Raw genomic sequence first — 26,774 nt, 5'->3', positions numbered from 1 at the left:
ATTAATAGATTGTTTTGGTTTCATCACCAGTTCAGTATTTGTCATGTGATGGATCCAGTGAACATTGAGGCATTTCCCCATACAGGGGCCTACATGTATGCTCACCATTTTCCAAACCCAAAGGGCGTTCCAAAACTCTCATTTTTTTTTAATGTTTATTTTTATATTTTTTTATATTTCATTTTTGGTTTGAACAAAGAAAAAGTGACTTAAGTGGGACTCAAACTCAAAATGCTTTTTACTTATACCAAAAGCTGAGGGCTTCTGCTATGCGTGAGTCCTGCTAGAGTTCCGCACTGTGGCCGACTTCACCGATCCCCCGTCCCACGAACCATTGTGTGCCCCTTCCTTTCCCCGTCCCACGTGCTCTAACCCCCTGTGATCTCTCTTTTGTTTTTTGGGTGTTTTATTTTAATTTTTTAAATTTTTACCCAAATAGCTTAAGCGGACATGGTTAAGTAAACATAGTTAAGTGGACCTTGAGTCCCGCTCTAGTAAATTTGTCTTTGTTCAATCCAAATAGATTTACAATTACTCAGTCAGTCTCTCTTGTGGTATATATTGATATATAATTTTTTTTACAAATTTATGCAGAGCTTAATTTGGAAATATAAAACGACAAACCCATTTGATAAATTTATTATCATTTGAAAGTGTTCTAATTCATTTTTTATTATCTCTTCTTTGTGTTGGTAGGCCTATGCATCGGGATGTGACGTCGTTATCTTATCCAGTAATTTCCAGAGGGTGCAGATCATCCCAGGAGAAGAGCAAGGCAACATCCAAGTTGGCTGCATCGACTGCTCTACGGAAAATGGAAAGGTATCAACTAAATGGGGGGCGGGGCATGTTATTAATTGTCTTTACTAGCGGGAAACCCTTGCTATGCGTGAGTCCCGCTAGAGTTCCGCACTGTGGTCGATTTCACCGATCCCCCATCCAACGAACCATTGCGTGCCCCTTCCTTTCCCTGTCCTACGTGCTCTAACCCCCTTTGATCTCTTTTTAAAATTAAATTTATCGCTTAATTTTTATATTTTATATTTACCCATACACCGATGTGTGTTAGCACGGTATACTTTCCCAAGTCCTGTAAAACATGGTAAAACTTTTCTTCTCGTCACATTGTCTAGTATGAGATCGTGATATCTTGAACCAATACTGCGTGATCTCGTGCAGTGGCAACGTTCTTCGCTTGCATTGTTTGTCCATAACCCATGTTTTCCAGTTTCGTGCAGGTCCCCGCTAGTGATTCTTTCCCTGTCCCGTTTATACCCCGTTTTGTGTTCCTTTCTCTTTGCATGCTACATTTACATGCTATGATGTACATGTATATTTCAGCTCACCACTGTAAAACATATATGAAGTGTTTGGGTACTTTTTGTACTATACAAAACACGTTGTCCACAGATTTACATTAAATTTAAACAGTTTAAAGATAATGATGGTAGAAAGCTTCCCCTAAAATATTACTTGCTGAGGTGCTGAAATTTAATATAAGAATTTCTCTAGCTAGCATGTCAATGGTTACGCGACTCTCCTGAAAACATTGCTCTGTGTTTTTTAACTACTTTTCTCAAAAACTTGCTACCAAATAAAACCCAACTCAGGATTGACAGCTGAGGACATTTTAAATTGCCAGATTGAATCAGTCGTTTTATGACGTAGAAATTTCACCTCCCCATTTGCGTCATGGAGTGGCGTTAAGTTCTCTAAATGATTTACAAACGGCATAAGATTAGTCCCGAGTAGAAAAATGTCTGGCGGAGTGTTTACACACTGTGTAATGATGTGTTGAGGTGTGAATGATTTATTAAAAGGACATTCATGATGACAACAATTGCCATTGTTGTTAGTTATTTGTGTCTACAGCCAGCACAAGTGTGAAGGAATTATTTGATGTTGGTGTACCGGATAGTGGTCAAAGTTTGTAATAAGTAAAAAAAATTGAATTCACTTTAAAAAAATGAACATAAATAAATTTCAAATGTTGTTTTAACAAATGTAGGGAATACCCATGTGTGTATCAAGTAGGAACAATACGTATACAAATATATGCACGTTATACACTTAATCAATATCCAAGTCTACTGATGTAACTTATTACCATAATTAGTTTAAATTCTAAGTTGTATTGCACATGTACGCATGCATATTGCACAAACCTTGTATGTTGTACACTGACTGTATGCAGAAATGAACTGCTGATCAGATAACAAAACAAAAATTAATATTTGAGATATGTAAAATTTTAAGGAAGAACTTGAAAGAAAAAACCCCAACAAAACAACAAATCCCTGAAAATCGTTATAAGGATGTTATTTTTTAAAGGTGTGTGGGAGTTTCCCACCCACCTCTTACACTCAAAAATGGGAGAAAACAATTATGTCAGAAGGGAGCCCAAAATCTACAACATGGAAAAAACTGCCAGTTTGGCACAGTCAGTGACATGAAGCTTATATTATGACATTCATGTTTTGTGGATGTCATAGTGTCACACAGACGAGTGTCATTTAGAATGACATTATGTTCCAATTCCGAAGGTCAATTTACGAAACTGTGGATTTCCCCACAAGGATGCAAAATAGACCGCCTCCTCATCTAATGAAAAAAAAAAAATCAATCGTTTCAATGTAGATTGCCAACGACTGATTTTACATCAATTGGCAAAAACCAATCATGGTAGGGCCTATGTAATAAAACTAGTACAGCTAAGCAACCTTCATTAAGTTCAGCCTTTTTGTGCCAGATCCGAGCAGTCTTCAGTTTTGTGGTTTTGTTTTTGCCCTCCTTATTGCAACGCCCTGAACAATTTCCTTACGTACAACCACCGCACGTGTATTATTATGCAGAGTTGATGAATTCTTCGTTAACTGTGTGGCCAAACAAATTTACTACGTAATTACCTTATCTTTAACACTCATGCTCAGGGGGCCTGACATTTAAAATGAAACGCTGTAGCAAGGGGGGGAAGAGTTCGTTAGAAGAGGTGGATCTGTGGTGTCTACGGTTTGGTTTGGAAGGGTTGTTCTGGCTGGCTGTCCATCGATATGGAGCTGGCCGTGTGTTGTGTGCGTGTGGGTTCGTGTATTGATTAGGCTTAGACATAAGCCTTGTAGTCCTGTAATTGGAGTGGCTGCTTTGGTAATATAAGAGTATCTGGTCGGGGCGAGTGGGGAAATTTGAACGAAGGGGAGGCTAGGAGATGGGAGAAAATTGCGGAGATGGATTTTGATTTTATACAGAAAGGAATGGGATGGTTGTGTGAATTTTAACTATTAATGTTAAAACATGTTTGTTAATTTTTTGATTTGTTTCCGCAGAAAAATATTTAATGTCCCGACGATTCGCCCTAATGTACATTATAATGTATCGAAAGTGGTATTTCCTCCTAATAATTGGTTACATTATAAAACATCAAAAATTTGATTATAAGTGATAAGGTTAAAGCCTTATGTGTCTATAATTTGTTTGTTTACCCTTAGATAGGGATGGTGATGGTGTTGTTGGTGTCTTATAAATTTAATGGCCAGAAAAACTTGCTTGGTAAGAGCATTGCAGAGCTGTCTTTTTATATTTGAGTGAACAATTAATGCTTTCTAAATAGTATGTTATTTCAGGGAGCTGTTTTTCACAGTGTTTAATTCTATCAACAGCTCTCCAGCAAGGAAGTTTTTTTATGCTAACAATTATTTTGAGTAGTTACCAAAACTGTCCAGTGCCTTTAAAGTAGAGATCTGCAGTACCCATGAAATCCAAGAACTTAGATCTCCCCAGATACTGTCATTTTTCACAACCTCATCTTGCAATCTGCAACTAAACAGCCTTGACCAAGCTCAGCGTGTAGTCTCATTGAGCGCCTCGCTAAGACAGTTTGAAAGACACTAGTGATAATTCATCTTCCAAACTCCATCATAAGAGACTCATCTCTTAAATTTTTGATTTCGTCAACGACAGTGATTCTCCTTTGACCGTCACCTTTAAATGAGTCACCTGTTATAAAACTGATAATATTATTATAATAGTTTGTCATGAAAAAAAAACGGTCAAAACAATGTGAATGAACACAGTCCATGGGAAAGGGCTCCCTTTGACGAAATTATGAATTCCTATTGGACCATTTCAAGGCCACGAAGGCATTGACCAGGGGGCATCGAGGCAATATTGTGCAACTCTTTGCAGATCAGGGCCAATTTCATTAAGCTGTTATGCAGAAAATTCTGCTTAGCAAATTTCTTGGCTTTAGAAGCAAGAATTGATCAGGGGATCAGTCACAGCAATGGTATCTGAACGGTGTTTGGCTGGTAACCTATTTTTGCTAAGGAACGGTTTTTTTTGTTGTGCTGAGCAAGTTTTTGTGCTTACAGTCTTTATGAAATTGGACCCTTGTATTCGACCAACTTAAGCGTTTTTTATTCATTATTGATTTGACACAGCAAATGTCAAATTAAACTTTATCTAAAATAACAATGAGATAAAAGTGGTTTTCAAACTGTTCTTCATAAAATGAACACGATAAAATTGTGTACCCATGATCGTGGCTGTACACTAATGAATAAAGTAAATTAATAACGTCAGTCGTATCGGTAAGGGTGGCATGGTGCAGTTTTTAGCTTGTGAATAATTAACGAAGCAATTTGTACATGTCTAAGTGCTTTATTGATCACACTACACACATACATGTTGGTGTACTCAGATACACTCCATTGTATGTAGGTATTTGGTCACCAAGGTCTCATACATGCGACGGTATTTATTTTTGTCTTATTAAATTGACACCGTTAGAAAGGAAATTACCTTTGTGTTAGAGCGTTTCAATTGTGGCAATATTCTTCCATTTTGTTGTTGTAGAGTATCAATCACCCCGTCGTATCCAGCATTCAAGATAAAATGTCGGTCAGTTAGATTAATGTCAGAGCAAATTTGTTGGTAGAATACTGAAGCGTGATGTAGAATTTGTTGGAATGGGGTTAACAGTGTTTTCGATAAATTAAACAAAATCTGCAACAGGCATGTTTTTTGCTCATATACAATTTTTATAAAATTCAATATTCAATATATTTGTGCATGACATAATACAATATCATGGAGGTTCGATCCTGGGAAGCCAAGGCTGGGAGTAGAGTGCCATTGGAAGAGAAAACAATCGGGCACTTCAGGCCTTAAAGGGACACGTTGCCATGGATCGGTTGAGTTGGTCTTTGAAAAGCGTTTGTAACTTTTTTAAATAATACGCATATGGGTAGAAAGATGTTGAAAAAGTAGAATACAATGATCCACACAAACATGCCTCGAAATTGCACGGTTTTCCTTTTACCTTGTAGACTAACACGGTCGGCCATTTATGGGAGTCAAATTTTTGACTCCCAAATACACATGGCACCAGGGCAATTGCTGTGAGTGCCGTGGGTTAATTCAAGGCCTCACAATAGACCGATCCATTAAGCTCCGCCCCATTGTGCATTGTCCAATCACAACGCAACGAAGGTCCGACACTAAGGTCTGACATGCATGCGCGTATCTTGGCGCGCGCGGCAGAGCTGTGCAGAAAGGCATTGGAGAGCCCCACGTGTTCTTGCTCACACATGCGTTGTGGGCGGAGCCTACTGGATTGGTCTATTACATCAGTGTAATGTGCATGCAGTGGAGGAAGAAGGATGCCAACATTTCAAATAAAACATTTCATAAGAAATCCAGCCAACCCTCTACCCAACACCACAAAGTGAAAGAAATACAGGAGAATGCTGTCCATTTTTAAAACTGAAACAAAGTTACAAAAATTACAAAAAATTATTTCCTTAGATTTGTGTGATGAAAACTTCATCCTTTGTATAATTTGTTTTCCCATTACACCGATGTGTGTTAAGCACTGTATACTCAGTAAGTACATTCCCAAGTTGTGTGGGGAAAAAAAATTCACAGGCAAATCATTCGGGTGGGATTTGAACCCAAGGCACAAGCCTAGCCTGGTGGCTGGAGGCAGTTTGAACCTTGAGTAAACCGTTCTTAAATTAAAACACATTGGTGTAAGGGTGAACAAAATTTATATTGTTTATCCCTGATACAAAAATAACATGTTACATCATTTTATTTTGTACTGAATCTACACAAAATATACACAGTTTTATTTGTGTAATTAAATATTCGCTTTTAATGCATACATTTGTTTTCCCTTCAACCTCAGATTGCTGCTTCCTTCGCTAATCAAGTTTTCATCTTCGAGCCTACCCCCCAAGTGCCGACACTCAAGAAAAGCTCATATGTAAGTAGACACTAGACGGGAGTTAAAACAGGATCTAGAGTAAGTGATGATTAAACAGCTCTAATAACTCGTTCGTAAAAGCAGAGAATCCCACGGAAACATTTAAAAATAGGTCATCGGGGCCTCGGGAGAAATCATGAAATAGTCTGGGTTACAAAACTCTTTCAGGTCCCGCAACATACATCCTTGACTTTACTTCAAGACTTCTCATGAAAGGGGTAAAACATGGGGACTTTGAGAGATTATGTGTAGTGTTTGCCAACAAAATATTCTGCTGGGAAAAAAAACAAGTTCTGATCAAAGTGGTTTGGCTGGAGTACTGCCAGCTCAGATCATTAAAGTATTCTCTCATTCCAATTGGGACTATTGAAATGGCAAGCTGAGGCAATGTCTGGCTACAGCTACGGCTGTTACTAAGGGTGTTGCTATGGGAACCCTATGCCTCAATGCATGTTCACATGGTGATCAAGTCATAGTCGTTAACTAGGCTATCTCGTATACACTGATCTGGCTAGACAGTTATCAAAAAAGTAAAGTTAAGACCTTAAACTTTATTGACAAAGAAATTGGCTGGAGCGTGATTTGAACCTGTGATCTTCGGGTTAACGTGCTGGTGCTCTACCAACTAAGCTACCTTATTTACCCCTTTGTTGCTAGAACCAACTGAGCTTTCAAGCCCTTTGTTGGTGGTCTCCCTATTTTGTCAATACGTTCGAGGGTGATCCCTCTTCTTCCCAGGTTGTATTGTAAACTTGGGTGTGATCCCTGGGAGTAACAGGTTGAATGGCTTCTGACCGGCACCCCGAACAAAGATATCCACAAAATAGGGAGACTGACTTCATACATGTGGGGCTAAAGCCCAGTTATTGGAGCGCATGCATACTAATCTGGAGGTCGCAGGTTCAAATCCCATTCTCATCAATTTTGTCTTTGTTCAACCCAATTTCATAGAGCTGCTTAAGCAAAAATTGTTGCTTAAGCACGAAAATAGCTCGCTTATTTTACACATGTTACTGGCAAAAATTTCATGCAGTATACATTGCTTGTGACTGATATTTAGCTGTTGTTTACTTAACATACCAAATGAGTGGAGTCTTGGCCGGTAATCTGATTTTACTAAGCAAGGATTTGCTTAAGCAAAATTGTGTGCTTAAGCCACTCTATGAAATTGGGCCCTGAACGTTAACGTGAAAGCTTATAATTTCCAGCAAATTTACTTGTCTACCAGACCAACGATGCATATGTACTTACAATTACACATTCACGTAATTATTGTCATGCCATTTTGTATGCAAAGTGCATTTTCAGTCTCATTTTAGTTGAGTGGTTTGCAAATAATTTAACTGGAACAGCTTTGCATGTTGCTGTCTGACCGTGATGGAACATATGCTTGTTTTTGTTTTGTACAAAAAGCCATACGGACATCGCCTCCTGGATGTTAATGGGAAGACTGTACATCCCATCAGTGGGGGATGTTTTATGCAAAGAGGCCAGCTGATGCCTAAGTAACGATGCGTTATTTCCTCGCGTTTCTGTCGGCAGACCTTTTTAGGTCGTGTTTGAATTTTGCCAAAGTGGACTGGGCAGGAAGTGTGCTCCGTACACTCTGCAAATGCAGCGTGAAGATTTACCCGATCAACAGGGGGATGTGCTGTGTTGATGCACAATTGAAGGGTTTTGTAAGGTTCAGTGACCAGCCTGAGAATTTAGCTGTGGCTCAGGTAAATGGAGTCTGTGTTATCATGGTGTTACCAAAATTGATTCTGACGCACTCCCACTATTTTTAAAGGGTTTTGATACCTTTTGTAGATCAAGTTATTGGCCATGACATGAACTCCTACTCACTGTGAATAAACATGTATGTAATATAACTTACCTGACTGGACTGTAGCCATGGTAGCAGTTTCAGCTACATTTGAAAATTACAAAGCAATGTTTTTAGGAGAGTCTAGTCGTTGTGAAATCAGTGGTTAGCAGTAGTAGGATTCCAACCCACTTAATCTTTCTTTGAAGTCCTGCAGTCTAACCATTTGGTCACGATGGTCTATTTCAACTTGTTGACTTGTTGAAAGAGAAGATAATCATTTCAGATCTCATGATGCTTAAGGCTAGCAGTTCAGTTAGATGTTTCAACCCTTTGCCAGAGTTTTTTATTCCATGACTAAAAAATGTACAATTCTTGTATTCTTTCTTGCAGAAATTAGAGTACCAGTGGTATCGAACTGGGAGCTTCAAGACTGAATCCCTGGTCACCAACTTGTCGTGGAACCATGATGGTAATATATGATTGTATTAATTTTTACAGTTTTTTTTTTATGTAACTTGCTCTTGTTATCGGATATGATTCTTGCAAGAAAAACATTTAGACCGCCCCCCCCCCCCAAAAAAAAATAAATAAATAAATAAAAATAAAATAAGGATTAGTTTTAACATCTTTTTTTGAAAAGTGCCCAAGCCTGATGTCTTTCAAAATGTGTTGGGCGAGCTTTTAAAAAGAAAAATACCCAACCCATAACCCTTCTTCCTATTTTCAAAAACAATTTTTTGTCTTGCCCAACTCAGTTGTTAGAAGAGTCAAGCTTCTGAAGAATCTCGTTTGAACCTTTTAGAATAACTTCATGCGGAGTTATTGAGTTAAAGCCATTATACACTTTCTGAACAGAAAAAAAATAAAATAAAAGTTCACAGATTTACAAATAACTTACAGGGTTTACAGAAGGTAAAGGTAAAAGACTTCTCTTGAAATATTATTCCATGAAGTGCTTTACTTTTTGAGAAAACATTAAAACAATTATCAATTCTCGACATCGAGAATTACGGATTTATAGTTAACACATGTCATGACACGGCGAAACGTGCGGAAACAAGGATGTGTTTTCCCGTTATTTTCTCCCGACTCCTATGACCGATTGAGCCTAAATTTTCACAGGTTATTTTATATATAAGTTGTGATACACGAAGTGTGGGCCTTGGGCAATACTGTTTACCGAAAGTGTTTACTGGCTTTAACTTCAGATATAATTTTACTTGATGTTCTTGAAACTTGTGAGAATAATTGTTTATGCACCACATTCAGAGGGGATTGAGTAGAAATCGTGCCTGCAGGAAGTCCAGGCTCTGTGGCTCTTTTATAAACATGTCATGTCCCAGGTTGTTTCTACCACAGACAGATATCAATTTCCATCCACCACCTTGCAAAGCATCAAAATCTTTTGCTGAGAATATTTTTGTTAGAAATTCTCCACACGTTCCGAAGCTTTTAAGCTACGTGCGTTCATTTACCACCAAAAGTAGCGTTTCAGACATGTCTTCAGCCCATCTCTTGAGAAATCAAATTCACATCTAGCCAGGAGTATACGTGTGTACATTTCCACGTGCCTATTCCCCTATGTATACTCCACTACAAGAAATCTGTTCACTTCACTTTCGAAGACGAGGTTTTCAATCAAAACCTGTATTTTTTTTATCAGACGGAAATTTGTTTTAAAGGAGTGGTTGACTTTCACAAGTCACTTTTTTCTTGTGCTGGTTTATAGCTGGATACGTTTTTTTTTGATTGTCTGATTTCTGTGACTTATTATTCTGTGCATTGAATTCATTTTGTACTTGTGCCTTGACATTTGGCGAAAAAATAATAATACTGATAAACAGTGAAGGGCATACTGATAAACAGTGAAGGGCACCTCCTTTTAGAACTTTTGAAAGGGCACCAGGTTGGTTAACGTATACGAATAACCAGTGTTGTCACTGTTGAGAAACCCAATCAATTGAAACTGTTAATTATATATAACCAATTGGGGAAATAGTTTAAGACAGAGAATAGACTGTAAAGTGTAGATTCGTGAATAGAATGTACTCGCCTTCGGCTCGTACATTCTGTTCACGAATCTACACTTTATCGTCCATTCTCCTTAACATACTTGCATAACTTGTAGAATAGATCAGAAATAATCTTCTTGGGAAATATGGCAGTTGATCTAGTTGCTTGTTGATAGAGGCAGAGCAGACTGTTCTACATGTCTGCCTGTTGGCTCTGCTTTCACCCTGGAGATGGGGGGGGGGGGGGGGCACCAGCACAGGCCTCAGGTTGATTACATGGTGGCAAAAGAACGGCTGAATAAAAGTATACTGTGGGGGAAACAAATAAATAAATTGCAGAGCTTTCAAGGAACACAGCCAAGAGATTGAGACGGGAGACAGTAATCCTTGACATTTCTGCTCTGACATGTCGACCTCGGTGTGAGCTGTTGATCTATTTTCAAATTAACCCGGGACTATCTGTAGGTGTTATAGCCAGGAAATGGCCTGTATCTGTCAATGTCCGCCCCCCCCCCTCTCCCACTCCCCCTGAGCTAGTAAATTGTCACCCAGCACTCGGTTCTTTACCGTGTGAGTAAATTGTGTACAAACACTTTCATCTTTATTTTCATTGGGAACATTGAAATAAGCACATTTTTACAAGATACCAGACAAACAACTACAACTGCTTGAAATAATTATCAAAACTTATTTCTTGAAAACCTGACCAATTTGCTGAAAATTTGATCAAAGTAAAGAATTCAGTCTGTCTTCCAAAAACCCTAATGATGTAATTCAATACATAATCCCTTTAAGTTCAATGGCACTGTTAGCACTGTTGCTGTGTTATTTCCATTTTGTCTGATGGCCCAGATAAATGTCATACAGATTGTCTGAATATTCATTGGATGTCCCCAGACAGTTTCCATGGTGACTGATAGCTAGAGAATACATGTATTTGTTGGATGTGTTTTGGAGTTAAAAAAAAAAAAAAAACCTGGGAGGATAAGCTGTTTAAGACAAATCATCGCTGGCTACTACTTAAAATACAGTTATGCCTCAACGGTTCACTCACACTGTGAGTGTGTTCACCTTTGAAAGGGCAAGGCCATTTTCATTTTGCAGAAAAAATAGCAAAAAATTACTGAAGTTAGCTTGTGAGATGGTCAAACTATTATTATAATATTATCTAGAAAGTAGAGTTGCCATAATACAACAATGAAAAAAAAACCGACCCCAAGATACGCATGTATTAAAACTACAGACAAAACAGCCACCGGTAAATTGATGAACTTTGTTTAAATGAGACAATACGACATATTTATATATTTGCAGGTTCCAGGATTCTCACAGGCAGTGATTCAATCCAGCTATGGGCAAGTTGTAAGGAAGATGGCCCTCCCCAAGATGTATCAACAGAAGGGGGAGGCACTGCTGCTGACTCTGCCCCTTCCACCACACCCAAAGCGTCAACAACCATCAAGGGATGTCAATGGGAGAATATCTGGCAATGCACGTTAGTATGAACTGTTTTTAACATTTGTGAATTATGTCGCATTTCAGCAATGTGCTGCAATGACATTTTAAAATAAATGAACCATTAAAAAAAAGGAACCATAAATTTGATAATTTTATGATAAACAGGGTTGGCTCATAACGTTTTCAGTGGCTAACCAGGGGACCTGCAGCCGATTTCACAAAACGCTTGGATAAATCCTAACGTAGGATGGGTTCAATGCGTCCTAACGTTTATGGTTACAGAACTTAATTCGTCTTAAGCCCTAAGATTAATCCTAAGTTAATTTCATAAAGCCTGTAAGCACAACAACTCGCTAAGCACAGAGTAGTATTGCTTAGCAGAAACAGGTTACCAACCCGAGTTACATTCAGTTTGCATTCTAGCTGGTGCCCAACTCGTTTTTTTGTTCAGCAAAAATATTTGTCAAACAAAGATTTAAAATCCCTGACTTTTGACTTAAACTTGAAATGGTATTTTTTGTCAAATAGTGTAAGTGCTGTTTATTATTATTAAGGACCCTGGTTTGAATCACCCAATCATGCCGCTACATGTACATGAATGTAGCACTACATTGTACATCATTTGATTTTCAGCCACTACCCGATTGCATGGGTTTTCCTCTGGAACAATTCTCATGGGATTTCCCTCCCACATCGAAAAACTGAAACTTCCTTCCTTGTCTTGTCTCCATTGGGTTCTTGGCTTGTTGTATTCACTATACAGGTAGACTTTCTGAGAATCCTTGGCTGCACCATTTTGTAAAATATCAAACTTGGTGAAGTGTAAATGTACACAAGGGAAGATGGGATTTGCGCTGTTAAAAACACAGACATGTAGGTTGTACATGTTAATGGAACACGCTGCCTTGGATCGGGTGAGTTCGGCATTTGAAACCGTTTGTTATAAAATTGATATGGTAAGAAGATGTTTTAAAAGTAGAATATAATGATCCACACAAACATGCCTTGAAATTGAGTGGTTTTCCTTTTACTGTGCGAACTAACACGGTCAGCTATTTTATGGAGTCAGAAACTTAACTCCATAAAATGGTGTGCCGTGTTATTTCACGACTTATAAGGAAAACCATGCAATTTAGATGCGTGTTTGTGTGGATTGTATTGTTTGTTATAAAACATCTTTCCAACCAATATGCATTTTATCTGGATCTGGATCTGTATATATTATACGCCGATAAAAACGGATACCCGCATCGCATCAGAGTATAACAAACGGTTTCAAAACGCTTTTCGTAGACCAACTCGCCTGATCCAAGGCAACATGTCCCTTTAATGTGCACGTCTACAAATACCAATTTTGCCCCTCAAATAATGGCTGATCAATCGTGATTATTCCAGGTGGGTTGATTATTATTGACAAATGGTTGATTAAAAATGGCCGTTACTTGAGAAAGTGAACATGGTGATGGATGGTTCTGTATTATTACTGGGCTGTTTCTATGGGCTAATTTTCAATGGTTAATATAGTAGGAGCTTGATTTGTCTGTACGCTTTAGAATTTTGATACATACAAAAATAAATTCAGGAAAGCTACATGTAAATACTTTTTTTTTTACACAAAGTATTTAATACTATTCCATGTGTTCTGATCAAACTAAATTTATGATTGACAGCCACACGGAAACTAGGGTACCAAGGTAACTAGGGTAAAGGGCATCATTTTATTCTAGAGGGGCACATTTCAATTGGACTATTAAAACTGTCAATTCGATTTGTGTTTCTCTTAAACAAGTCACTTTTCAGCGCTCTTGCTATGCCATTTACTATTTTAATGAAATAATCTGATGTGAGTGTGAAATCATATACATTGTCTGCGCGTAAATAGAAAAATAGAAAAATAGACATTGTGTATTTAGCACCATTCAGACTGGATGGTTGTCTGCTTCACATGAAGCTTGCCTTTAATATTACAAGTACAAAGTTTAAAATTGAGCAGTATGCACAGCGCTCATAACATTTAATGGTTGTTGATGTGCAGTTAAAAACTACCATTTTATCACTAATTACTTTTTTATGACATTTGAATAAAAAATGCATGTACAAAAATCTTGTACTTTTCATCTTAAGTTTAGACCCTTTGAAATTACACAACAAAAACTAGTCAAATGCTAGAGGCTTAACGTCAAATGCTAGAGGCTTAACGTCAAATGCTAGAGGCTTAACGTTTTGTTATGTTCCGTTTTCCTCTTTTTACTCACTTGCAAGAGAATAATGAAAGAAAAAACGCCCGTGTTGCACAAATTTGTGTGCTTTCAGATGCCTAAAAAAAGGCTTCACGCCTGAGTGAGAAAAAACCTCTTTCTCAAAAACTTCAGAGGGAGCTGTTTCTCACAACGGTTTATACTATCAACTGCTCTGTTTTGCAAGTTACCAACTTAAGTTTTTTATGCTAACAATTATTTTGAGTAATAACAAATAGTGTTCAGTGAAGGTTCACATGTTGCCCAAAATTTGCACATAAGTTGTTTTGCATCAAGAGTTTTTTCTTCATATTTTCAAATACCAGTTTCATCAATTGAGTTTTTGATCTTATGTTTATTGTAATCACTCTCATTACAGGACAGCCACGCCCGTGTTCCACTTGTTGTTCTCCCACGATGGACAATTCTTTGCATCTGCAGGAAAGGTAAATGCAATTAAATTTAAAAGATTAAATATAATGGTTGAACATACAGGAGTTTGAACCTATGTTTCCACTCTCCCTATTTTGTTAATATCTTTGTGCGAGGGTGCCAGTCAGAAGCCATACACTTGTTTACTGCTGTCTAACCAGGGATCACACCCAAATTTATGATACAACCTGGAAAGCGACAGCCTGGGATAACTATAATGGGATGTTTTTATTATTTTTTAAATCAAGTTATAAACCACTGCCAGGATTGGGATTGAACAAAGACAAATTGATAGGGCAAAATTTGAACCAACAACCTCGGGATTAACGTGCCCACGCTTGACCAACTGAGCTATATAGCCCTATATTGGCATTCATCCTATTTCTTCAATATCTTTGTTCCTAGGTGCCTGTCGGAAGCCAAACATGGGTTTCACTTTAAGCATACAATCAGCGCTTTAGCCAACTGGTCTTAAACATGGTCATGTGACCACCTATCAACCAATAGGACTGCCTTAACTGTCTAGGGTATTTATGAATATTCATCAAAGTATTAACAATAACTTGTTTAGACAAGTTACTCATTAATTGTTATTCAAAAATTTTTCAAAAATTCAGGCCGACAGACTCGTCAAAATATGGTACCAGACTCGGAAACCAGCCTTCAAGTGTGGTACCCAGACTACTGCAGAGCCAACCAAGGGAGATGGCTATAGCTTTGTGTATATTGCCCATCCAAGGGCAGTCACTGGCTTTTCATGGAGACGCACAAGTAAATATATGACAAGGTACGTGTAGGTCTTGTATTCTTAACGTTCAAAAGTTCTTACTCTTTTTAAAGGCATTTTTTTTTATTGAAAGAGCACATGATGTACATGTACCTATCAATAGTTTAATGGTGTTCCTGAAGCTGACACAACTTATTTTGGCCTCATTAACTGGATTTTGCATGTCTTTCCTACAAACATTGGCTGAATTAACTCCTACTCTTGGCAACATTTTCCCATTGAGTTGACTCAACCATTTGAAACCATTCAACTGCATGGGTTGTGTATGGTAAAACAACTATGTGCTTACATGAGCAAAATGACAGCCCGGTGAAACATTTTTTTGCTCTTCTTTTGTCACTGTGCTTTACACTTTACCATAGACTTTGTCCATAAACTTCCTTGTGGAGCACCTCAGTCTTTACAATTCCCCTGTGCCAACACCCCCCCCCACCATACAACAATCAATGTGAAGATACTTACTTTATGCATTGTGGTGTGTCATGGCCGAGCGGTTTAGAGCACTGGATTCAAGCTCTGGTGTTTGATCAGCAGAGTGTGGGTTCGAATCCCGGTCGTGACACTTGCTATGTACAATTGGGGAGGTAGTGCTTTCTGCTCTACAGGCTACGGATTGATGATACCCAAGCCTACATCTGTAAAAAGGGGTAACTTTGTTTCAGCCCTAGGAGTAGGTGGCATCGGCCTCTGGAAACAATTTTTTGTAGCCCACACCTTGAAGTGGCCTTCAGGCCTTGTGTGAGTGGCGACTTGCAAAAAAAACCCAAAACACACGATCACTGTGCCACATTTGACCAATTTACCCTTTTAAACAAAATTGTTTTTAACGACTATTTTGATGACAGCGGTACCGTCGCAAATGTCCTGGTTACCTCTTGTCGGGATAACATCTGTCGTTTATGGAGCGAGACGTTACTCCCTAGCAGCCAGCTTGTCGAGTCCTCTTCGCACACCGCTAACATGGCTGGCAAGTCAAGAGAAACTCGGAGTAGACGACCACAGTTCAGTCTCGGCATGAAAGGAGGGTGAGTGATATTCCTTCTTAATGGTTATTTGTTGTTGTAAGTATATTATAACTTGGAGCACAAATAATATAAATGACGCCATTCGCACTCGACAAGCTTGCTTCTTTCAATTTCCCTTCACCTCTTTGTTTAGTCTTATCTACTTGTTTAGGTATTAATAAAGAATATACCTCTGCTTCTTATTTTTTGCATTGATGTGGAAATAAAATGAATGGAAACAAGAATGAATGAATGAATGGTTGAAAAGGAAAAAGCATGATCTCATTCCTTGTATTGAAGTATTCAATTGTTTTAATTCTATACAAATGTAGATATTATATACACTCAAACTAACCTGATCTCATTCCTTGTATTGAAGTATTCAATTGTTTTAATTCTATACAAATGTAGATATTATATACACTCAAACTAACCTGTGAACATTTCATTTCAAAAGGTGTTGGCGTTTTTTGAGATTTCGCAGAAAAATTTAGATTAATGTGTAATTCAAATATACAACCTCAAATTCAAAACTTTGGGGATAAAAATGAGATCTTTTTCCATATCCACATTTCTTTGATGTGAAATGACCCTCTAAAGGCTTTGTACTATCAAAAGCTGCCGACCTTCTAACCAAGTAAATTTTGATTGCCATCAATTTTATGAATGATTACCAAATGTACACATCTTCCCTTTAAGGTTATTAAGGCCGTGTTTGAATCAGCTGCTACAGCTACAGCTACAACTGTTGCTAAGCATGTTGCTAAGGACAAACTGAACTTAAGCATTAATCTAGCCAGAGCCGCCAGTTCAGATACAGCCTCACATTGCTTTATACTTTGCAAAATGATTGTTGAAGTACTGTTCATGTACCTGGGATTTGTTTGACTTTTCTCAGTAAACGAAGGCGGAAATCTGGAGGAACTTCAGCTAATTCATCCGGTGGAGGTACCCAGGAAGGTCAGCAGAGTAATGGCCACGGAGGTCTACCCTTACACTTCCATATCGCTGCTACCATCAACCCTAATACAGGTAACTACCTCACTCATGTCCCCAGACTAAGATTTTGTATGCCATGTGTAACTTCGGTCATGTCCCCAGACTAAGATGTCTGGTGTGAAACCTTGTCATGTCCCCTGACTAAGAATTTATATGAAACACTGTGTAACCTCAGTCTTGTCCCCTGACTAAGAATTTTTATGAACCACTGTGTAACCTCAGTCTTGTCCCCAGACTATGTTACTATGCCTCACTGTGTAACCTCAGTCTTGTCCCCTGAGGAAGATTTAATATGAACCACTGTGTAACCTCAGTCTTGTCCCCTGGCTAAGATTTTATATGAATAATAATAATAATATTTATTGGGGCAATCACATTTACAAGCACATGTACATACATTAAAAATATTTAAGAAAACAAAGTAAAACAACAGTGGGGTGCCCAGGAGAGCATAAAAGTTTAAAAAATAACTGTCGCCAAAAGGAGTATGTCTCCTAAAACCCTAAAAATACATTAAGGCAAGAGGGGGCATATAAAAAAGCACAGAAGATAATACAAAACACTAAACAATTTAAAAAGGCAAACAAGCATAGACATACACAGATAAACACACATAAAATGATATACGTTAAAAAAGCAAGTCTATACATCAAAATGGTTAAAGAGCAATACAACAAAATTCCGATAAGGGGACACATATGAAATGACATTGTAAACAGGCAAGTAACTCTATCTAAGAGCAAAACTGCAGGGGGCGAACCACTGTGTAACCTCAGTCTTGTTCCCAGATTATGTTTGTATGCCTCTCTGTGTGACCTAAGTCTTGTCCCCAGACTAAAATGGTGTATCAGAGATACCAACATACACGATTTCGAGCCGTGACTACGACGCTACGATAATACTCAATAAAACACGCTAAACAAGCCGCCCAATATAATTTTATTAAATCGTACAATACATGCAAACAACGAATGAACTATTAAGTGGAAATAAAAATTAAGAAAAATATCAAAACAATTGTAACAGAAAAGAAAAACACACTTTTTATTTTTGAATGCAGTGTTGAATAATAGCGGCGAATTCACTCGAACAATGTACGTGTGTCGCCGTAATGATTGTTGCGTGCCCTCCCCCGCTGGCTGGCCGGCTGAGTGTGCATTTTTTACGCTAGTGATTGCTGCAAGATCGTACCCATTGATCTCTATTACACGATGGGGAAATAGTGCACACGTGCGTGGGGAATGAGGTTGTGTGTGAGCTATACGTGTCACAGTAACCTCATTCCTCATGTATCCACTATTATTGTGCCCACGCTGTCTGTACATGTACTTCATCGAAGCTTGGCAAAAAAAAGTACGAAATAATGGCGACAAAAAAAGGAGACCTTCTGAACAAAAATACCTTCAACTGAGTGGCCTGTGAGGTCTAAGCTAGACAGTTTCCATGTTTTCCTACCAGTAATTGTAGTGCCGATGTCCAGACAATGCCCAAAATACGGACACGTATTTTTGGCCCAAAATCCGGACACGTTTTTTTTTTTTTTCCTCTCTCCCAATAGCTTGCTGTTGCATTTCTGATCATTAAAACAAAAACATTTGAGTAAGGCCACCCTTTTTTATGTTACATTTAAGTAAGGCCACCCTTTTTTATGTTACATTTATTTTTGAAACATAGTCAGAAGATGAGGGAAATCAGTTTTTTTTTTTCAAGTTTCTTTTCACTGGCCATTATAAACATTTGTAGCTGTTCTGTTGATGCATACAGGTAATTGTTATTTCACAACAATGCCTGAAAATGAGCTAATTAGCATTGTAGAGAGTAATAGAAAGATCGGTTTAGGGAGCCCAAGCTGCGCTCGCCCTTAACATTTGGGGAGATGCTACTCTTTTTTTAAATTCAATGTTGGCATCTCTGGTGTATGCTTTGCGCTATGGGGCCCTCGAGAGAACATAGGTAGCACAGCACATGTAAAGTTATTGCATGGTGCTAGGTAATAAAGGGGTCTTATAATTCAAGGGTAGGTCTGCATACTTTGTAGAAAAAATGCTGAATGCTTTCAGCAATCACAAGTTCGATAAACGGCTTTATAAAAACTGTGAATTATTATTATCTAATTTGGGGTTGAACAAAGAAGAGTTGACAAGAAACAACAACCTAAGATTAACGGATTTATTAATATCTACAGATATCCCTTTGCTGCCAGCTATGGGTAAGATGTCCAAGGGTAGCACACCAAACTTTGTGGTCAACTGGCTGAACAACAAGGAGCTTCAGTACACATTAGCAGCAGAAACACTTCTTCAGGTCAGGGCCCCCCCTCCCCTTCCCTTAAAACCCATTCAAACTCTTTGTTGTTTGGGTTGAATTTAGTGCCAGAGGTCTTTGTTAGCTTTGTACAAGAAAATAATAATAATAATAATAACAATATATTTGATTAGTTATGAATGAGGTATGATAAAAAAAGGCTAACAACTTGTTGCACTGTATATCATTATTTGGATGATTTTTGGATTCTGATTATGGTGGTATGCCTGATCCCATGTAAAGCATAAACAGTTTACTAGTGCAGTCCTCTGTTGAATGCTATTTAGTAACTCAACACTCAAACTGTTGGACTCTGATTATAGTGTTATTCCTGATCCCATGTGAAGCAGAAACAGTTTACTAGTGCAGTCCTCTGTTGAATGCCATTTAGTAACTCAACACTCAAACGGTTGGACTCTGATTGTAGTGTTATTCCTGATCCCATGTGAAGCATAAATAGTTTGCTATTTTGTTTCAATCATCATTGTAATCATTTTCTACTTGTAGCCCCTTACCTATAGTGGCTTTTAGCCTTGTTTGGGGCAAACATGTTTTAACAAACTTTGAACAAAATTGCAGTTTCATTTCAAAAGGTGGTCTTGTTTTGAGATATCGCCGAAAATTCATAACTATGTCTTTGCAGGAAGAATAATTCCTAATCGGAATACGCTTTCTGAGAAACGTTACTGACAGTAATACTTCGAAGTGAAATGTTTTTACAAATTATTTTTACTATGGCAAGCTGCCCAAATTTGTTGTTGCCAATAATTTTGAGAGTGATAACCAAAATGTTTATTCCCTTTTACAGATCAATAAAGATGATAAATCAGAGAGTGATCTTGAAGATTCTTCTTCGGAGGCGTCGTCGTACTCTGAGGATGAAGGGGTCGGGGAAGGAGTGAATGAAGGAGCGGAGGAAGGCGGGGATCCGACCAATCAGAATCCAGTTACGAGTAAGTTGATGATCAGGAGTCAATGTGATTGGCTATGGTCAAGGATTTGATTTTGCTGGATTTTTTCTGATTTTGCTGGATTTTTTCTGATTTCAGGATTTTCTCAAAATCTCATTGAGCCTTCATTTTTGTTGTTCAAAGAAATGAAGCAGTCACCGAAGGAGAAATGAACAGTACTCATTGTGTCTAAACCTGTAGTTTTGTATTTCTGGCGATGCACAGAGTCTGTAAACCTGAAATGAAACGCCAGGGATGTTCCAGGTCAAGCACAAGGTCAAACCGAGACCTGCAGCCAGTTTCATTAATTTTACTCAAAGTTTTACTCAGGACTATTACTCATCATAGTTTCTGCTGATATCATTCGTCTTCAATAAACTATTGTTTACTATTTTTCACTTTTCTAAAGCCGACGAGCATGACTCTGGGACATCAGGGTCCACGCAGAATGAGTCGGGCCAATCCGGTCGGATGACACCACCTGAGATTCTGACCGTCGACACCGATGCGAACGGAAGCAGACCACTCGCCAGACCGGGGAATCTGGGCTCATTCCCATCATTTCCACAGCTTGCTAGTATCGCCCAAGTCGGGTCCACACCTCTGGGTCGCCTTCAGAAGAAATTCGACGACATGCTGCGAGAGTGGAACCAATGCCCGGACATGTTGTTTAGTATTCATCCGATCGATGGGTCCTTTCTGCTGTGGTTGGTCGACTGGGTCGATGAAGCCATTCCAGGAGTCCATCGCCAACCCCAGGTTAGCTTCTCGTGTCGGATACCACAGGCTTTCCCGATTCACGACGCGACGACATTGTGCAGTAATCTAGTCCTGTACAGGAGCAACTTGACTATGGACCCTAGAGCCAGCAGGAGGCAGCCGAATCTTCTCTCGCCAAGAGAAGAACTTCCTGGCATGACTCCAAGCTACAGCTTCTCCCAGCGGCTGGGCATGGTACCGGCAGGCGTCAACATCTATGCATTCACTCCCAGAGTCTCCATGCTCTCAAAACATTCCAACGGGACACTGAACCAGTGGGAGATCAGTTTCTCTGAGACGTCCAAGTTCCAGACTGTGCTGAACGTCGCCCACACTTCCAGGTGCTGTGGCCACCGCTTTAGTCTCAACGATATCTCCTGCCACCCTGTCTTACCCCTCCTGCTCACCTCCTCCCATCACAACATTCCCAGCGTTGAGGTGGACCCTGAAATCGTTTCATGTCGGTCCCGCAGACTGTCGACAGCGTCCCGAAAAGTGTCGCCAGGAGACGTTGTATCCCCGAAGAGAAGGAGAAGCTCCATCAATTTATTCGGTCGGAGCCTTCTGTCGGAAAGCGAACATCAAAGAGTTATGCTGTTGTATAACTTCAATACCGATATGGATGAACTTGAGGTGGACTTGACCTGCAAGGATGATGTCATCATCCCGGATAAGATCATGGAGCAACTGAATCAGGAGATGAACTGGCCGGACATGAGTGCCCCGACGGGACTTTGCAGTGAGCTCATCCTCTGGAGGGTCTTCCCAGTGGGGCCACTCACCAAGAGCAGTGGGGTCGTAGAGCTGGCACGGATTAACTCCCCATTCCTGTCGGCCTTCTCCCATGTGGCATGGTTCCCAAGTCTCTTGCCCAGCTCTTGCCTGGGCACGTTGTCCAACTCGCCCAGTGCGTGCTTCGTGGCTTCTGATGGATACAGTCTGCGCGTGTTTCAGACGGTTATCGATGCACGCTCCCTTCTCACTGAAGTCATTCCAGGAACTGACCAATTTGAGGTAGGTTAATAATCTAGTGTATAACATTTCTTTATGTAAAAATGAATGAAGAGAAGCAATTTATGGTAATGATTCAAAGTCAATAATGCCTTAAATTTGTACTCCACATTCTAATTACTTCAATTTGAGGTATGTTAATAGAGCCAAATTTGACATTTCTCAATGTAAAACAATGGTCCATTGAACAACTGGATGAAGAGAAACAATTTATGGTAATAATTCAAAGTCAATGACGCTATCAGCATTTATGCCATTACATTGATTTGTTTTCCACCATGATATTCCCCCATTTTAAAGTTGATTTTTTGTAGGGTCACATTGTGCTTCATAGTTGATCTAGTTAGTTTTGTTAAATATTTGTTTTCCTCCACAAAATGAAAGCTTATAAAACAAATAGTCTGACTTCTTTTTAGTGGATGGATTTCAGTATTCATTATTGTCATATTGCACATAGGGAATATGACCAAATAAAACAAGGACTGGACTCTGTTTTCATTTACAGGGGTATCTGAGTAGCAGTTCACCGATCAAGAAGTTCATTGACCCCTCATCGGAAGGAACCCACCACTACAAGCCTAATGTTATCAGTTTACAGTCCACGGCACGCCCAGGGTGCATCATTGAGTTGGATGCCCTCTTCTCTGCAAAACAGGTATGAGAGGACCTTAAAGGCAGTGGACACTATTGGTAATTGTCAAAGACTAGCCTTTACAGTTGGTGTATCTCAACATATGCATAAAACATAAAACCTGTGAAAATTTGAGCTCAATCGGTCATTGAACTTGCGAGATAATAATGAAAGAAAAAAACACTCTTGTCACACGAAGTTGTGTGGGTTTAGATGGTTGATTTCGAGACCTCAAGTTCTAAATCTGAGGTCTCAAAATCAAATTCGTGGAAAATTACTTCTTTCTCGAAAACTATGGCACTTCAGAGGGAGCCGTGTCTCACAATGTTTTATACTATCAACATCTCGTCCCATTACTCGTGACCAAGAAAGGTTTTATGCTAATAATTATTTTGAGTAATTACCAATAGTGTCCACTGGCTTCAAAACATCAGATGAATCAGAGTTTTTACCCATTGCACCAGCGTCACACGCTGCTACTGTTTTCATGCTTGCCATTATGGTAGTCAACTCGTTAATATGTAAAATGCTGCGTCGCCTAAAATACCGCATATGGAGAATGACTTTAAAAAATGGCGCTTCCAAAATTATTGTTATGATAACGTCAGATGAATTGGGTCACCATGTCAATGATTGCACTGCACAGCAAAGTCTCTAATGGGTTAAAACATAAAATAATCGGTTAGACGAAGGATCGTTCAGCATGTTCGGGCCAATTCTGGAACAAGTTACCAAAGACCATTGGATTGAAGCTTTCAAGTGCAATCTCAAAACCCATTTATTGTAGTGTTTTCACTCTGCTAAAGTTGTTCTTGTTTGTATGTGTAATGGTAATTTTTGGAATTGCGTTGATAAGAGCTGTTATTAATACTTTTATTACTTATTTCTTTTCTCATTTATCAAAGGTTTGGCACAACGTGCAGCTGATGCACATATTTCCCCATCAGAGTGTCACCGAGCACGCACCAGCAGGAACAGCGCCTCCTAATATTACCATCGATGCTACCAGGCCTTACGCAGACCGCTTTTATCTGGTGGTTCTGGATCAGGATCAGGAAGGGGTCTCTGTTGTCCACATGTGGTACATCCATCTAGAAGCCAAAGTACTAGAAGGTAAAAACTACCGTGGGGAACTTATCACATTACAAACAAATCCGAGCTGCCGTTAAAAGATATTAAATATCAAGTAATAAACATCAAGGGAAACTGACTGGGTAAATTACGGGGGAAAGAAAATAAAACAAAACTTACTAGAGCAGAATTTTAACTAACGACTTTCGGATAAACGTGCTGGCGCTCTACCAACTGAGCTATATCTAGCCCTATGTTGGCAGTCTCCCTTTTCTGTTGATATTTTGTGTGTGTAAACTTTACAACATTACAAAGAATTCTGAGTCATTAGAAAAACATGAAATATCAAGTAATAAACCGCAAGGGAAACTTATCAGGTAAATTGTTAAATAGTTTTTGGTTGAACAAAGAAAATTTGACGAGAGCAGGACTTGGTTTGTACATAGCACTTTGTTGGCGAATTTCATTATTTCATTGTCAAGACAAGACATACATGTATTAAGTTAGGAACAAAATACTGATTAAAACAGTTGGAAGAATGGACAAATATGACTGTTTTGTTTGAATGAAGTAGTTGGCTTTAATTTTGTCTTAAAAAATAAAAAATAAAAATTAGTAGCTCCAATCACAGAAGTTTGGGCTGTAATGGGTCATTTGGTGGGACCATCGACAATTTATTTTCTGTATACAATCATACCCTTACAAGACACATTCAAACCTCCTAAGCAGTTTCATAATTTCGTCATTTGCTTTTTTTCCCGACAGTTCAAAGTAAAGCAAAAGAGATGCAAACTGAAGACATTCCAGATGACTCCTCCGTCGACTCTTCAGACAGTGAAGAATCTCCTCAATTTGACTCCAGCAGCGCTCCTCAAACCACCATGAAGGTGCGTACATACTCCCACAAGATCTGCACCCAGCAACTCGCCCTTCCCCCAGGCGTTGAGGTCATCAGCGCCACCCCATCCACCAGCCATCTCAGCTCTTCGACAATCTACCCTGCGATCATGTCCGCCTACATGTTCTCCACGGCGTGCTCGGATGGCAAGCTCCGCTTCTGGTGTTGCAAGATCGTCGATCCCAGCAAGGTCCACCGCACGGCTCTGGACTTGAAACTCGAGCTGGAGTCCATCAGAGCACGGTCAGAGTCTGACTCGTCAGCCGAGGCTTGTGAGAAGCTAAGAGGGGACGTCTTGGCCGAAGCCTCGTATCGTTGGCAAGAATGGAAGCTCTTGGCGCAGGACCGCGACTCCACCAGCTCAGTGGAGGTACCGGGTACTCCGGTTGGACTCAGCTGTGCCTACAGTGGACGAATTGCATGTGTCTATCGAACTGATCTAGATCCAAAGTCACCAGTACGCAGACGCGAGGGAAAGGAAATTCCACTGCAGGCCAGCATTTTCGAGTGCGAATCGAGCGGAGGAGCAGAGTGGGTCTACGAGGACAAACTCGATTTAGGATTACTGGATTTAGAGCCTCTGAACCCCGAAACGGGAAGCAATATTGAGGATCTGAACTATAAGATGATGAAGCGTAGCTCCAAAGTGAAGGACTTTATCAATCTTCGAGATCTTACTGTCGGTGTAAGCCCCACGGCGCTAGACCTCACCAACGTCAATCTGAGCCCAAGAGCTGGCCGTATTCAGAAACCAAAGCTGTCTCCAAGAGAAGAGAAAAAAGCGCTTCCTGTCCAGATAATGTGGGTCTCTAAAGAAGATGGCTCTTACATGCTCACGGTAGGAATTGGCACCAGAGTTATAATCTTCGCCCAAGTGTTGCCAAACAGAGCAAATGTCCATCTCGGTGCTAACCACGAGAAGCTGCCCGAACAGAGCATCTTGGTAAACCAGAAAACCCAAGGTCATGGCTCCACACTCCTAGCTAAGGAGGACTTAAGACCCAAGTGGATGCCGCTTTGGACAATCACGCTGTCGAGCGTGGACGGTATCGCTCCCCATACAAAGATGCTGTCCTGGGTGCGGCCTGGTGTCTTAATGGTCGGCATGCAAAATGAGATGCATGTTTACTCTCAGTGGAAAGGGCCTGAACAACATTCGGCTGCCACTAAAAAGAAATCGGCACGACGTGACACCGACGCAGGCAGGAGGCCCAGCTTGACAAACAAAGAATCAGTACTCTCTTCGGTGTCCAATCTCTCCGTGAATATCCTGGCGGTGCCGATGACAAAAATGGACCGTGAACAGTCCTACTCTGAGCTCACAAGGTTCGCTGGAATCGACATCGAGGAGCCATCCACATCGGAATCAGCCGAGGCGGAAGAGTTAACGTCTGATGTCGGGATATTCGAGTATTCCTACATGGCCTGCCCTGTCTTGCCGCAGTACCATCCAAAGCAGCTGATGGAGCTGTTGAATTGTGGCAAGGTACGTCGCGTCAAGGCCATCCTGGCACACTTGGTGCGTTGCTTCGCGGGAGACAGTGCAATCCAGAAAGCTCTCATGACCAACGACAGCGACTCGCTCCACTCCTTCTCCGAAACGGAAGACGCCTTCTCCGGTCGCGGTAAATCAGTCAGCAACAGCCCTACAGATCAACCCTCTCTGGATGACTCCAAATTGGATTATATTGAACTGATGTCGATCCCGCCACTGCCACTATATGCCCTTATATCTGCTGACAAGGCAGAATCTCTACCCCCCCATTCGTCGACTCCCAGTATAACCAAAGCCAACAATGTCGGATCCTTCGCCTCACCCCAAGACCCCAACGCGGAATACTCAAAGCTGTTCTCCTACAGCGTTGATGCCTCATCCCCGCCAACGTTTGACGTCTTTGCAGAGCCAACCGGAGGCGATCGGATGAATAGTGTCACCATGAAGATGAACGATGTGACGTATTTTGGCATCGCTCAGCTACGACTACTTACCAACTACTTAACCCATATGCATTTACCAGGACTAAGTAGCTTGGATCAGATGAATCTCTTGGCTTTGGCAGACACTGTGGCTTCCACAAAGACTGAAGTGACAACTCATAACACAGCTGGAACAGGTAAATACTATTTTTCAATATTCTTAGATGTGAAACCC

The 26,774-nt window shown here is 39.9% G+C and overlaps 1 protein-coding gene across 2 annotated transcripts in view; it reads left to right on the top strand.

Moving 5' to 3' along the window:
• LOC117295320 (dmX-like protein 2) overlaps positions 1-26,774 on the top strand; it is a 75,875-nt gene that overhangs the window by 13,183 nt on the left and 35,918 nt on the right. For both annotated transcript variants that reach the window (XM_033777894.1, XM_033777893.1), the window contains exons 2-15: positions 697-822; positions 6,185-6,262; positions 8,460-8,538; positions 11,396-11,576; positions 14,156-14,222; positions 14,826-14,995; positions 15,841-16,020; positions 16,898-17,031; positions 19,184-19,302; positions 20,111-20,255; positions 20,662-22,025; positions 22,528-22,677; positions 23,559-23,766; positions 24,490-26,736. In XM_033777894.1, coding sequence (XP_033633785.1) covers positions 697-822; positions 6,185-6,262; positions 8,460-8,538; positions 11,396-11,576; positions 14,156-14,222; positions 14,826-14,995; positions 15,841-16,020; positions 16,898-17,031; positions 19,184-19,302; positions 20,111-20,255; positions 20,662-22,025; positions 22,528-22,677; positions 23,559-23,766; positions 24,490-26,736 — 5,248 coding nt within the window. The remainder of the gene's footprint in view (positions 1-696; positions 823-6,184; positions 6,263-8,459; positions 8,539-11,395; positions 11,577-14,155; positions 14,223-14,825; positions 14,996-15,840; positions 16,021-16,897; positions 17,032-19,183; positions 19,303-20,110; positions 20,256-20,661; positions 22,026-22,527; positions 22,678-23,558; positions 23,767-24,489; positions 26,737-26,774) is intronic.

The sequence above is a fragment of the Asterias rubens genome, chromosome 10, assembly GCF_902459465.1.
Source record: "Asterias rubens chromosome 10, eAstRub1.3, whole genome shotgun sequence".
Lineage (NCBI taxonomy): Eukaryota > Metazoa > Echinodermata > Asteroidea > Forcipulatida > Asteriidae > Asterias > Asterias rubens.
The sequence above is the reverse complement of the archived record's forward strand: the minus strand, read 5'-3'. Positions and strand labels throughout refer to the sequence as shown.